Source organism: Pygocentrus nattereri, chromosome 11 (genome assembly GCF_015220715.1).
Source record: "Pygocentrus nattereri isolate fPygNat1 chromosome 11, fPygNat1.pri, whole genome shotgun sequence".
Taxonomy (NCBI): Eukaryota; Metazoa; Chordata; class Actinopteri; order Characiformes; family Serrasalmidae; genus Pygocentrus; species Pygocentrus nattereri.
Window position 1 is genome coordinate 15,694,433 of NC_051221.1, and position 13,895 is coordinate 15,708,327.

At 38.1% G+C, this 13,895-nt stretch overlaps 1 protein-coding gene across 2 annotated transcripts in view; it reads right to left on the reverse strand.

Moving 5' to 3' along the window:
* Nucleotides 1-608: 608 nt before the first annotated feature.
* The window catches only part of kif3a (kinesin family member 3A), a 28,179-nt gene continuing 14,892 nt past the window's right edge, over nt 609-13,895 (reverse strand). For both annotated transcript variants that reach the window (XM_017703824.1, XM_017703822.1), the window contains 8 exons: nt 12,634-12,790; nt 11,466-11,646; nt 10,895-11,005; nt 6,556-6,681; nt 6,288-6,341; nt 4,440-4,508; nt 4,211-4,338; nt 609-1,313 (listed from right to left, as the gene is read on the reverse strand). In XM_017703824.1, coding sequence (XP_017559313.1) covers nt 1,265-1,313; nt 4,211-4,338; nt 4,440-4,508; nt 6,288-6,341; nt 6,556-6,681; nt 10,895-11,005; nt 11,466-11,646; nt 12,634-12,790 — 875 coding nt within the window. In that variant the 3' untranslated portion in view covers nt 609-1,264. The remainder of the gene's footprint in view (nt 1,314-4,210; nt 4,339-4,439; nt 4,509-6,287; nt 6,342-6,555; nt 6,682-10,894; nt 11,006-11,465; nt 11,647-12,633; nt 12,791-13,895) is intronic.

Sequence of the window (13,895 nt, forward strand, 5' to 3'; positions counted from 1 at the left end):
ATATCGTGAAACAGGATATGTATCGCATCTTGAAATTCGCCCATCATTACAGCCCTAGTGTGTAAATTTTTCACTAATTTGCCGAGTAAAAATATTTCAGATTTTAGACACATTCAATTCCAGAATGATATGCCGTTATAATCTACAAAAATAGGTTTACTTAAGCACCCAAATTGTTTTATTTGAACAATTTATACATAGACTAGTGATAAATACCATAAAATAACTTAGCTGTACTGCCTACTACTGCTGCACATCCATCAGAAGGAGCTGCTGGAGCTCCACACCACAGCATCACTGAATGTGTCATTTGGATGGTGAGAAACACAAAAAGCAAACCAATTTCTATGAAATACTGAATGTAAGCTGTAATAAAGAACAGACACACTAAATGCTGAAAAAGTTGATAATTAGTTGTTGCATATGTTTTCTGTTTTTTCCCTGACTTCTGCACAGTACAGCATAGAAAGATTTTCCTGATGAATTTGAATTTGTAATATTTATTAATAAAGCATTTTTGAAGACAACAAGGAACATTATGGATTTTCATTACTCATAAAACGTTTGTATTTTTATGAAAAACACATTCACCTAATCACAACACGAGGTCACTTGTAAATAATTTAATAAATTAAGGAGTATACAGTGTACAGCACAGTAAATGTAAACATTGTGGTGTAAAAGAAAAGTCACATTGTTTTGAATACAGTGTGCATGTGGTAGCAAAAACATTGGGGAGGTAAAAGAGCATGCAGGGTCTCCAGCCAAATCCCCCAACCCCACAAAATCAGGTTAGTAGCACACATTAAGTACACAGAGTAAAAGACTTAAATGTAAATGTAAACTGCTAATGGAATAAGCATCAGGCATGATTCATATCTAAAGCAGCTTGCAGGAGACGACAAGCTAATCAATTAGGGCATCACACTAGTAATATCCTGCCCCTGAGACTTTCTGGCGTCCTACACTGCACCAACAACCACGCAAAAACCAAACATCCAGTAACACTTTCTGTTGTGTTTTTGTTCGCTCTGTGACAAAAAATGAAATTGCTCTGGTGTTAAAAGACATCCTGAAATGAATTAGTGTTCTTTTAAAGCAAGAGCAAAGCAGATAACAGCATTATTCCTGCCTATGTACAGTTATTTTTGGGTCCTTAATTCGCTTGGTCATTTAAGTATGCTTACATCTTTACACCATTAATATTAATTCATTTAAAACTCACAAAGGACCGGCCTAAATTGTAGTCAGAGACAGAAGAAGCTCACTGCAGAAGGGAATCGATCACCGTATCTGGCCTGGATGAACGCTTCCTACAAAAATTAAGCACATATCAAATTAGTAAATTACTTGAGTACATGTTGAATGTCAAATATCTACAACCCCAATTCCAATTGAGGTTGGGACGTTGTGTGAAACATAAATAAAAACAGAATACGATGATGATCTGCAAATCCTTTTCAACCGATATTCAACGGAATACACTACAAAGACAAGATATTTAATGTTCAAACAGATAAACTTAGTTTTTTGCAAATATTCAGTAATTTTGAATTTGATGCCTGTAACATGTTGGAAAGTTGAGGAATGCTCAAAAAACACCTGTTTGGAACATTCCACAGGTGAACAGGTTAATTGGAAACAGGTGAGTGTCTTGACTGGGTATAAAGGGAGCATCCCTGAAAGGCTCAGTCGTTCACAAGCAAGGATGGAGCGAGGTTCACCACTTTTCACTCACACCCTACCCTGATGTTCTCATAGACTCTTAGATATTCCTAATATCAATATTACTGCTATTAATATTAGTAGTATAATCACTTGTAGGTAGTTTGACCAGAGGAGGATGGGTCCCCCCTGGTGAGCCTGGTTCCTCCCAAGGTTTCTTCCTCAGTTCTGAGGGAGTTTTTCCTTGCCACTGTTGCCCCTGGCTTGCCCACTGGGGGGTTTCTGTACATTCTGTACATTCTTTCAGTCCTGTGGAAATTTTGTCTTTTCTGAAATCCTGTAAAGCTGCTTTGTGACAACATCCGTTGTAAAAAGCGCTATACAAATAAATTTGATTTGATTTGATTTGATTTGTGAACAACTGCGTGAGCAAATAGTCCAACAGTTTAAGAACAACGTTTCTCAACGTGCAATTGCAAGGAATTTAGGGATTTCATCATCTACAGTCCATAATATCATCAAAAGATTCAGAGAATCTGGAGAAATCTCTGCAAGTAAGCAGCAAGGCAGAAAACCAACATTGAATACCAGTGACCTTCGATCTCTCAGGCAGCACTGGATTAAAAACCAACATCATTCTGTAATGGATATTATCACATGGGCTCAGGAACACTTCAGAAAACCACTGTCAGTGAACACAGTTAAAACTCTGCCATGCAAAGCGAAAGCCATATATCAACAACACCCAGAAACACCGCCGGCTTCTCTGGGCCCGAGCTCATCTAAGATGGACTGAGGCAAAGTGGAAAAGTCTCCTGTGGTCTGACGAGTCCACATTTCACATTGTTTTTGGAAATCATGGACGTCGTGTCCTCCAGGCCAAAGAGGAAAAGGACTGTCTAGATTGTTATCAGTGCAAAGTTCAAAAGCCAGCATCTCTGATGGTGTGGGGGGTGTTAGTGCCCATGGCATGAGTAACTTGCACATCTGTGAAGGCACCATTAATGCTGAAAGGTACATACAGGTTTTGGAGCAACATATGCTGCCATCCAAACAACGTCTTTTTCAGGGATATCCTGCTTATTTCAGCAAGACAATGCCAAGCCACGTTCTGCACGTGTTACAACAGCGTGGCTTCGTAGTAAAAGAGTGTGGGTACTAGACTGGCCTGCCTGCAGTCCAGACCTGTCTCCCATTAAAAATGTGTGGCGCATTATGAAGCGCAAAATATGACAACGGAGACCCCGGACTGTTGAGCAACTGAAGTTGTACATCAAGCAAGAATGGGAAAGAATTCCATCTACAAAGCTTCAACAATTAGTGTCCTCAGTTCCCAAACGCTTATTGAGTGTTGTTAAAAGGAAAGGTGATGTAACACAGTGGTAAACATGCCCCTGTCCCAACTTCTTTGGAACATGTTGCAGGCATCAAATTCAAAATGAGTGAATATTTGCAAAAAACAATAAAGTTTATCCGTTTGAACATTAAATATATTGTCTTTGTAGTGTATTCAATTGAATATAGGTTGAAAAGGATTTGCAATTCATCATGTTCTGTTTTTATTTATGTTGTACACAATGTCCCAACTTCGTTGGAATTGGGGTTGTATAAACAAATCCAATGAAATACAGTTAATACACTTAAAATGTGATAAGTTTAGACACTGAAACTGCTGCAGCATGTGTGGTGGCTCCATTCCCAGGATTTTAACAGGAAATTGTGGTGCAGTCTAATAATAAAATATAGAGGTAATTACTGTGTAAGTATTGAGTTCAACAAAGCTTCAAGTCACATGCTAACATTTCACTGTTTTCACTGTGCTTGGACCCTGATGACTGCCACTCACAATGCAATGTGCAGACAGCCATTTAGCTCTCAGCAGCTACATCAGTTCATACAAATCAACATGTTTTACTTCAGTTCCAGATAAAAATCTGACTACTTTGGTTTCTAACAATGCTAATTTACATGTTAACCATTTCTCATCCACTGTTTGCAAACTTCTGAAGAAGGAAGGCTAAATACGTCATACTGAAACCTTCACTGCTCACGGCTCTCGTTTCATGTTTCAGTACCACTATCTTGGCTCTAAAAGGCCCATAAAAATGAACTACTATATGTGTGATAGGCCCAATAATGACTGAACTGCTGCTGTGCATTGTTTGGGGAAAAGGAAGGATTCGCTCTCAGAATTCTCTGCTGGCAGTAAAACTGTCAACTGCCTAAAATGAAAAAGTCTTCCGGTCTACACAATTCATGTGAATGCCATAGACAGCCTTAAAAACGGCCAATTTTGCTGAAGGGAAGAAGGGACACAAAGTCAGACGTTGTTAGGCCACAGGAGCACTGTTCACTGCACAGATAAAGAACTAATTTACAATATAGTTGCTTTTACTTTCAGCTCCAAAAATAATATACAAGTCTAAGATTATTCATTAGTATAACAGTCAACTAGTGCTGTTTTCCAACAGAAGATATGTCATTATTACTTAACAGTGCCCTTTGTTAATGGAATTAACACAGCAGCTTGAGAGCGATAACTGACCTGCGACCAGTCTTAGGCCTGGACTTGCTACCCTTCGAGGTCCTGGGCCTCTCCAGCTTCATCAGAGATTGGCGCATGCTCTCCTCCGTGTAGGCAAGGTACACGTGAGAGAGGTCCACTTCAAATGGCTGAATCACACACAGAACAGAAGAAAGTGAGTAAAACTGATCTTATGGGTCACATTTTAAGTTCACTGGAGAATTATAACATAATGCCAAGTGATGCTTACATCCTTTTCTTTCTTGTCTGGCACTGGAGTTTGTTTTCTCATGTTGTTGCCAGTATAGGCCACACATTTCTGAGGAAAAAGAGCAAATATTGGATTTAGACAGACAAACAAACAAACAAACAAACAAACAAACAAACAAACAAGACATAGACAGATAAACAGCTATTATTAAAATACTCAAAACTTGTAAAGCCATTCTCACTCAAGAATTACATTCTTGTTCTATTTCATGGATGTCATGGTGGTGTCACTGGAGCGGCCAGACTGAATCAAGCAAAAGCTGATACTGTGGTTGCCTGGTCCATGGCATTTGGACAGGACCTTGTCTAAATGAATTTATTTTAATTAACTGTGTCTTTGTGTATGTCTATCTGTTTCAAGTTTCAATACTTTCACGATACCGTTGTTTGCTGTATTGCCTGTTGTTGTACTGAAAATACTAAAAATATTTTCACACAAAAAAATTGTAAAGCTGTTTGTGTAAACACTATTTTTACCACTGCTATGAATGTGTCCGATGGAAAATGAACTTTTGTTTAACAAGTAAACGCTCTGGAAAAGGACCAGCCCGCATGCCACTGCAGTGATTTGTGGTTAGTATTGCTGCATGTCAGTGAAACTCCCCAGTTTCTCAGTGAAAGTCAGAAGTATGAGGCTGTTGAGACCTAAGCGTCTGTTTTCGAGCTCTAACTTTTTATGAATATTCTCTGCGGCTCTCGCTCAAACGTAGTTTTTAAACAGCAGCTTTTATTGATGGAACTCTTGATGTTAGATGTTATTTCCAGCTACTACCATACCAAGCACTGATGTGGACTGAGTCTGAAGTATTATTTACAAGCACAAAACACCAGTGATGCTGGCAATATCAGTAACACCAGTAACATGGCACCAGAAGATGCCAGCAGACTGTGCTGTATAACCCCAATTCCAATGAAGTTGGGACGTTGTGTAAAACCTAAATAAAAACAGAATACGACGATTTGTAAATCCTTTTCAACCTATATTCAATTGAATAAATATCTTGTCTTTGTAGTGTAATGTTCAAATGGATAAACCTGTGGAATGTTCCAAACAGGTGTTTTTTGAGCATTCCTCAACTTTCCCAGTCTTTTGTTGCCCCTGTCCCAACTTCTTTGGAACATGTTGCAGGCATCAAATTCAAAATGAGTGAATATTTGCAAAAAACAATAAAGTTTATCCGTTTGAACATTAAACATCTTGTCTTTGTAGTGTATTCAATTGAATATAGGTTGAAAATGATTTGCAAATCATCGTATTCTGTTTTCATTTATGTTTTACACAACGTCCCAACTTCATTGGAATTGGGGTTGTACATGGGAGAACTGGGGATAATCACCAGCCTGCAAACTAACAAAGGCAAGAGCAAACTGGAAAGCTATAGTTCCCATTGGAACAAGACATGATATAATGGTATGAGACAGAGATAGAGGGCAGTAATCACAGAAGAGTTGGATCATTCAGCCACAGTTGCTCTGACTGCAAGTTGGTGAAGAAAACTAAAATGCATTGACCTTATCTTCATGTTCACCCTGCATTCATGTGATTTTATGTTCAAACCTGAAGTGATTACTAAAGATAGTAAAATATTCTGATTAAGCTTACTTTGTCCATTTATAAAGCCATAATGAAAAACATAGAAATATTAATATTAGAACTTCAAGGTCAAATAAAACTAATGTGATACAACAAACTAACGTGATTCGTAGCGATTCAATCTTTTTGTCATTGCACTGTCCCAATAAAAACACAATAAAGCCTAAATAGTTTATACGATTATATAGCAAGGCTGGATTCCGCCAGCTACAGTAAAACAATGTTTAGACTTACCAGTTGCCACTCGCCGATGTCTTCATTCCAGTGTACATAATTCTCAATCATTTCCTAGAAGACAAAGGTTAAACTGATTAGACTTTTTAGTCAGTATAAAATGTATTTTATAAACAATCAATTAATATAATCAAATCAATTACACTATATAGCCAGAGCTACTTACAGACAACAGGCCAAATTTGCTACGCAAGAGTGTAATTCTTATATTATAAAAGTACTCTAATACATCAGATCTCTATTACAAAGGGCTCTAACGCATACACACCTGATATTCTTGAGGAATAAAGTTGTCGATGATAAGCATCTGCAGACGGAGCTCTCTACTAAGCTGGCGGATGTTTTCCAACAGCCCCTCGATCTCTCTGTGATGCTCCTGTTGCAGGTCTGCCATCTGCAAGAGAAGAGATGATCTTTCACGTCTGCATAGCAGGCATCCTCGCTGCAGCTGCTACTGGGCCTCAAGATTACAGCTCAAAAATGTGCTTTGGTTTGCTTGTTTTTTTTATTTTTTTTATTTTTTACATTCACGTCAAATGCACAACAGTATAGCATAAATCACAGAATATTTCTCACTAATTACCTAGACCATGGCAGTCCACCATAGTCCAATTTGTCTTGCAACAGTTTCATAATAAACCAAAAATACATTTCTCATAATAACATAAGAACAGTTGGTGAATGAGGCCCTTTGTTAAGAAGAAACACGTCATTAATGTGATGTAGACTTTTTCTTAGGACCTTTCTCAAAAATAAATTTAAGAAGAAACTTGAGAAGATATTGGAGAATGAGGCCCACGGTGTTTTGGCCTATTGCTTCGGTAAAGTATCTCTCATTGTCAGCCCCCCTCCCTGTCCTCGCTGCCTGTTATCACTGATAACAATAATTTAACATTAGCTTAGTTAGGGAACAGTAACACCAGAGTTTCCAACTCTCATTGCCTCTCGTTTTAAAACAATACACTGTTCAATTTGCCGTTCCTGACTTGGAAAAGGTGACATCAGTGCTCCTAATGGATCCAGTTGCATATTTTCATCCTTCAAAATACAACTGCATGCTCTATCCACTACTGTGATACTTCAGCAAGTTCTGAGATGTGATGATTTGTTAAGGTTTTTGCTGATGTCTGTGTGACAGCACACATTATGCTCTGACAAGGTAACTATTTTTAGCCTCTTTCCGCCTCGTTCAGCAAGTTGGCTCTTCACGTAATGTCAGGCTATTTGTAATGTTAACTAATCAAGTCGAAGTTACAGCTACTTTCTAAGCTTAAGGTTTATGTTATGCATGCTATGCATACTTTAGTGTTTATGTTCTGATCACTTGTGAACTGTTAAACTGTTTACCACGCTTTGTGGGTCTGACCTTTTTGTTGCGTCACCACTCTTCATACCTCCGTACAGCAGTGTGTTTATGATTATTAAAGCACAAAATTGTTTAAAGCACAAAGTTCTTCATAGATCTAGACAGACCTCTTAATTTGCTCTCAATCTCAAACCAGATTGATGCAATTTTCAAATACACAGCACCAAGAGTCAGAACAAAGACCACCCGCCACGGTCTTACAAAATCCTGTGAATCACCATCTTTGCAACAGTATTACTCAGTACGCTCCTACAGTGTGCTGTGAACATAAAAAACTATTCTCTTGCCATTTAAAGGTCAGATAAATAGATATGAGAATACAGTGTTTAACAAAGTCAGCATGAATGTATCAGAAGAATAAAAAGATTACAGTCAAACGCTGAAGATCAGATATAACCTAATGTAAAACAACTGCAGTGCAAATTTCTGAACAAAAAATGTATTCTGTTGTAAGAAAATCAAAACAGCAGTGGAGATAAGCGTTACGATGTACACTTCCATTCATTTGCCATGCATTCTATTACAATTATGACAACAACAAAGGGCTGTTATTTCATTCAGTAATATCTTAACCAGCAGGGGGGCAGATATGGACCCAGCAAAGTATTTCAGTGGACTGAACAGAGCAATTGAAATCTTTATTTTATTTACCGTTTCTGGTCCGAGTAGCGAAGCGACAACATGGTTTGTCAAAAACTAAGAAAAAGGTGAGTCGGGATGAAAACAGAGTGTTTAAAAATGAACGAAAAGTTAAAAAGCAAAGTGTCTTCATCTACGTCTGTTCAGAGTCCGTGGCACTGGTTGAAAGTGGAAGTGTAAACAATACAAACAAAATAATCACACTAAACACTTACTAACACTTCCAGCTCTAGAGTGCATGTCCATTCTCTAACAGTGCAAAAGCATAAAATGCTCATTAAGAATAGTCTTCATCATTGTTTTTTTATATAAGTTATTTCACCCTATGAAAACACAGAAATACACTGTGTGCACAAGTATTAGGCAAGTGAGTATTTTGACCATAATATGATTTTTAGGCATATTTTAACTCCAAGCTGGATAAACTTGAATGCTTAATGGATTTAAGCATAGCAGGTGATGTGTAACTGTGTAATGAGGGGGGGGTGTGGCCTAAGGAGGTCAACACCCTATATCAAGGTGTGCATAATTATTAGGCAGCTTTTTTCTTTAGGCAAAATGGGCCAAAAAAGAGATTGAACTGCCTCTGAAAAGTCAAAAATTACCAAAAGTCTCTCAGAGGGATGCAGAACTCTTGAAATTGCTAAGATATTGGGGCGTGATCACAGAACCATCAAACGTTTTGTTGCAAATAGTCAACAGGGTCGCAAAAAACGTGCTGAGAAAAAAAGACGCAAATTAACTCTCAAGGATTTGAGAAGAATCAACCGTGAAGCTACCAGGAACCCATTATCTTCCAGTTCTGTCATATTCCAGAAGTGCAACCTAGCTGGAGTATTAAGAAGTACAAGATGTTCAGTGTTCAGAGACATGGCCAAGGTATGAGGCTGAAACCTGACCACCACTGAACAAGACACATAAGCTGAAGTGTCTAGACTGGTCCAAGAAGAATCTGAAGACAGATTTTTCAAAGGTTTTATGGACTGATGAAATGAGAGTGACTCTTGACGGACCAGATGAATGGGCCCGTGGCTGGATCAGTAACGGGACAGAGCTCCACTTCGAGTCAGACACCAGCAAGGTGGAGGTGGGGTACTGGTATGGGCTGGTATTACTAAAGATGAACTGGTTGGACCTTTTCGGGTTGAAGATGGGCTCAAAATCAACTCCCAAGCCTACCGCCAGTTTTTAGAAGACACTTTCTTTAAGCAGTGGTACAGGAAGAATCTGCATCTTTCAAAAAGACGATGATTTTATGCAGGACATGCTCCATCACATGCATCCAAGTACTGCTCTGCATGGCTCGCCAGTAAAGGCATTAAAGATGAAAAACATATGACATGGCCCCCTTCCTCACCTGACCTGAACCCAACTGAGAACTTGTGGGCAGTTCTTAAATGGGAGATTTACAGTGAAGGAAAACAGTACACCTCTCTGAACAGTGTCTGGGAGGCTGTGGTTGCTGCTGCACAAAAAGTTGATCGTCAACAGATCAAGAAACTGACAGACTCCATGAATGGAAGGCTTATCACTGTTAAGAGAAGGGTTTATTGGAAAGTTTTGAGTTGTTTGTTTATAATTCTCACTTGAACAGATGAAAATAAAAAACGTGAGATGGGAAAATGTTTTTCATTTAGCTGCATAATAATTCTGCACAATAATAGTTGCCCAATAATTGTGCACATATAGATATTCTCCTTAGAAAGCCAAAACCTCGCTTTTACTTTCTTAAACATTCATGTTTGAGGTTTATTAACATTTTGGATTAACCGAGAGCACTGCAGCTGGTCATTAATAAAAATAATCCTCAAAAATAAGACTTGCCTAATAATTGTGCACAATGTTTTTTCTTACTTTCTCATTTAAAAGTAGCCACTGTTGCCCTTCAGTTATGTCCGTTTTTCCAGACCTTTGCAAGCAAGAAATATGGTGTAACTGGATATTCACAAATTTTATTTAAATAACCCTGTTATACAGTATTAACTTAGACACTATAAGCTAGACACTAAAATGAATTTTAAGATGCCTTCAGTAAGTTACTAGATGTGACCAAAAAGTTGCAAAAATGATAAGTAACACAGTGTAATCATCTTTTTAAAGTAATATCTTGATAAGTCATCTGCCACAAGATCTGATCAGCACTTTTTTAAATGCAAGGCATTCTGGATATTAATTTCATTGCAAGTTCATTCTCAACACAGTACAGCTTTCAAATTATTATCTACAGAAACATCCACAGCTCTGTTCATGACACAACTACAGTTTCTCAATTTTATTAGCTTCACACAAAATAGGTTTAAATCTATTAAAGTACAGACTAGTAGCATCATAATCCTTTTATAAATGTACTTCAGTTAAATTATTATATATATATATATATATATATATATATATATATATATATATATATATATACCTACATATATTATTGAAAATACTTATTCTACACTTTTAAACAGCCATGTAAATACTGACTGATATTAATTAAAGAATTTCTAACAAACAATTAATCAGCAATTCTGTATATTATCACACATCACTGCTGAAACCTAAGACCAAAAGTGCTGACAGGGAAGCATGCTATGGGATCTTTCCAACATACCTCTGACTTTGCTGCCATCAACATGGTCCAGACCTTCTTTAATTTCTTGGTTTTGCCTTGGGCCTCTTCCTGCAAACTGGTGTACTTCTCCTCAATATCCAAACGCTCTTGCTATTTTGAGACATGAAGGAAATGCAAAAAACAGCAGAATTAGGCTTTACATGGCCTAAACTAGTGGTTCTCACATCAGTCTTTTGGGTTCCCCAGGCAGTCCATATTTTTGCTTACATCATGTGCTGCGAGTTGGGATGGAGCGAAAAATGTGGACCGCCTGGGGGGAGCTCAGGACCGGTTTGCGGCCCACTGACCTAAACCACAATGATACATAAACTGATACTGCTGACCTGCCCTAATTTTAAGTCAAGTCAAGTGGCTTTTGTTGTCATTCCATCTATGTAGAAGTACACAGTTCCTCTAGGAACATCACGGTGCAAAAGGGACAGTGTGAACGTGCAGACAGAGTGTGCAAACAAAAAGTTAAACTTGAAACAATAAATACAACAAAGTACGTATCATCTAGTACTCAAGGCTCCTGTTTGAAAATAAAACGGAACTAAGAAAGGATGGCTACCTCCTTCTCTTCCAGTTCTTTGCGGAGCTGCTCGGCCCTCTTCCGTCTCTCCTCCAGCTCATTGTTGGACTCTTCTAGAAGCTTCTCCTGCTCTTCTGCCTTGGCCAGCAAGTCAACTCCTCCAACGATAACCTTCTTCTCCAGAGCAGACAGCTTTTCAAGCAGTAAGTGGTGCTCTTGTCTGAGAAACAACAGAGACTATTAAAGTAATGCCAACAAAGCAAAGCCAAAGCAGATTATTAAGACATTCTCTAGATGCTACTTCATTAATAATTCATATCAAACATTCACCTTCATTTACATTCCTGTGCAAAAGTCAGAGACCACACATTTATTACATTTGGCAAGTCAGTAATTTTTCAGTTCCAGAGAAAAAGCAGGAAACTTATATTTAGACAGAAACTTACATAAAAGGCCTCCAACACAAAGATAACATTATCTTCTATCTTTCCAACCTTAAAGCCGCTGATTTACAGTTGTGTCCTCCAACAAAAGCTGCTCCCAAAACTCTCACTGTCATAATGTTCTCCTTCAAACACACATTAACATTCACACAAGCAACTACACAAACATGCCTTAACTGCCTCCCAAATTTCTCTCATGAGCATCTAAAATGGCTAAATTAGATAATTAAAGATAATTAATTTGCATAAGGAAGGGGAATATCACAAAAAAATAAAAATAAAAAAAATAAAGATGTAATGAAAGCTGCAACAACAGTTTCCAAAACTGAAAAATAAAACTAAATATAAAAAATATAAACTCTTGAGGAAAAAAAAAAAAAATCTTACAACTGTCTCTGACAGCCTGGAGAAAATCAAGCTCTACTCTTGCTTCATATCTGGATGGGTGGGGCGGGCGCCGGGGGGGGGGGTAATAATAAAAATAAATAAATAAAATAAAACACCCACAGCTCAACCGTATAGGTCTGAAAAGATGTGTTGCTGTAAAGAAAGCAGAGGCTGAGAAAAGGACAAAAACACAATAACACTAACTGGACATCTCAGATGTGCTGTAAGGTTTTATGGGCTGCTGAGTCTAAACATAAGATTTCTGAAAATAAGAGAAGGCAGTATGTGACCATGTCATTTGCCAGAATGTTAAACTATAAGCACTATAGACTAAGGTCACTGAGGGGGGGGGGGTACGGCTTGTACTCCCTACTCACTGTGCTTTGAGTAGATCTTTTTCTCTTTTCTCCAGCTCTGCCCGTGCCTTGTTTCGCTCCTCCTCCTCCATGTCCAGCTTAGCCTCCAGGGCCTTGCGTTCCTCTTCGATCTTCGCCTGCATCTCCACCATCTTGCCAGGTGATACTTTCTTCTTCCCTGTTGATGATCAATTCAGCATCGTCACAGTCATTATCACTGTCAGAGGCAAAATCTGACATGAGTACTGTTTGTCTAAAAACCCTTCAGTCTATAACTACATGTCTATCCTGCACTGTTAAATGTGACATTAAGGATATTAACTTGGCCTACAAGAAGAGAATGCTGCTTCTTCATAATGAAAACAATGTTTTGTCATTTTTGTCTAATTGGAAAACAAAGTTTATGGGGAAGTTCCCATAAAATGTGTTGCATGTTAGCATTTATTTACCAAAAAAAAAAAAAAAAACATACTTACAATCTACATACTTAGCAGACGTTTGACTTAGGAGAGATCACAATTACAGAGCATTCAGTTAAAAGGGGAAAGGAGGTTGGGCTGCTGAACAGAACATTACACAAACCTCTTTGATCTTGAATATAGGGAGAAAAGCAATTCAGACGGTCGTCACATTGCACCGGAGGAAAAAAAAACAAAACAAAATAAAAAAAAAAACAAAACAAAAGGACACATCACATTGTTACAAAGTGGTCTTAAAAAGCTGTGTGGGGGGATGCTGATTCACAGACAGATATCTGACCCCCACCAACACAAACACAGACTGACTAAGTTGGCAGGAAAGGCAAGTGCAGACATATGAAAGGAGAGTCAGACAGAAATAGTAAACATGAAAGGCAATGTGGAAAAAATGATTACAATATGATTAATCAGAGGGATGTTACTGCCTCAGAGAGGTGAAACCATATTTAGATACATCCTGTCTGGACGCCAGTATGCAACCTAAATTTAGAGCGTCTGCAATTTAGAATTTTTAATTTAGGTCTCAAGATCAAATGTATCCAGTCCTTAAACTGCCTACTACCCATGCGAGATGTTATAGGGGTACATGTTCTATATATCTGCAGATAAAGTGGAAAACAAGGTTGTTTTTTTTTTTTTTCTTTCTTTACTCAGCTTAGTGGAATTTTGGCATGCAATCATAAACTGCAGAGCAAGCATACATCAAGGTGAATCAGTGAACAATATCCACCGCACTGAGGAAATGTAAATAGGCTTTGTTACGTCACTTATGTAGAAGCTGGGGTTTGCCCAGTTACTACACGA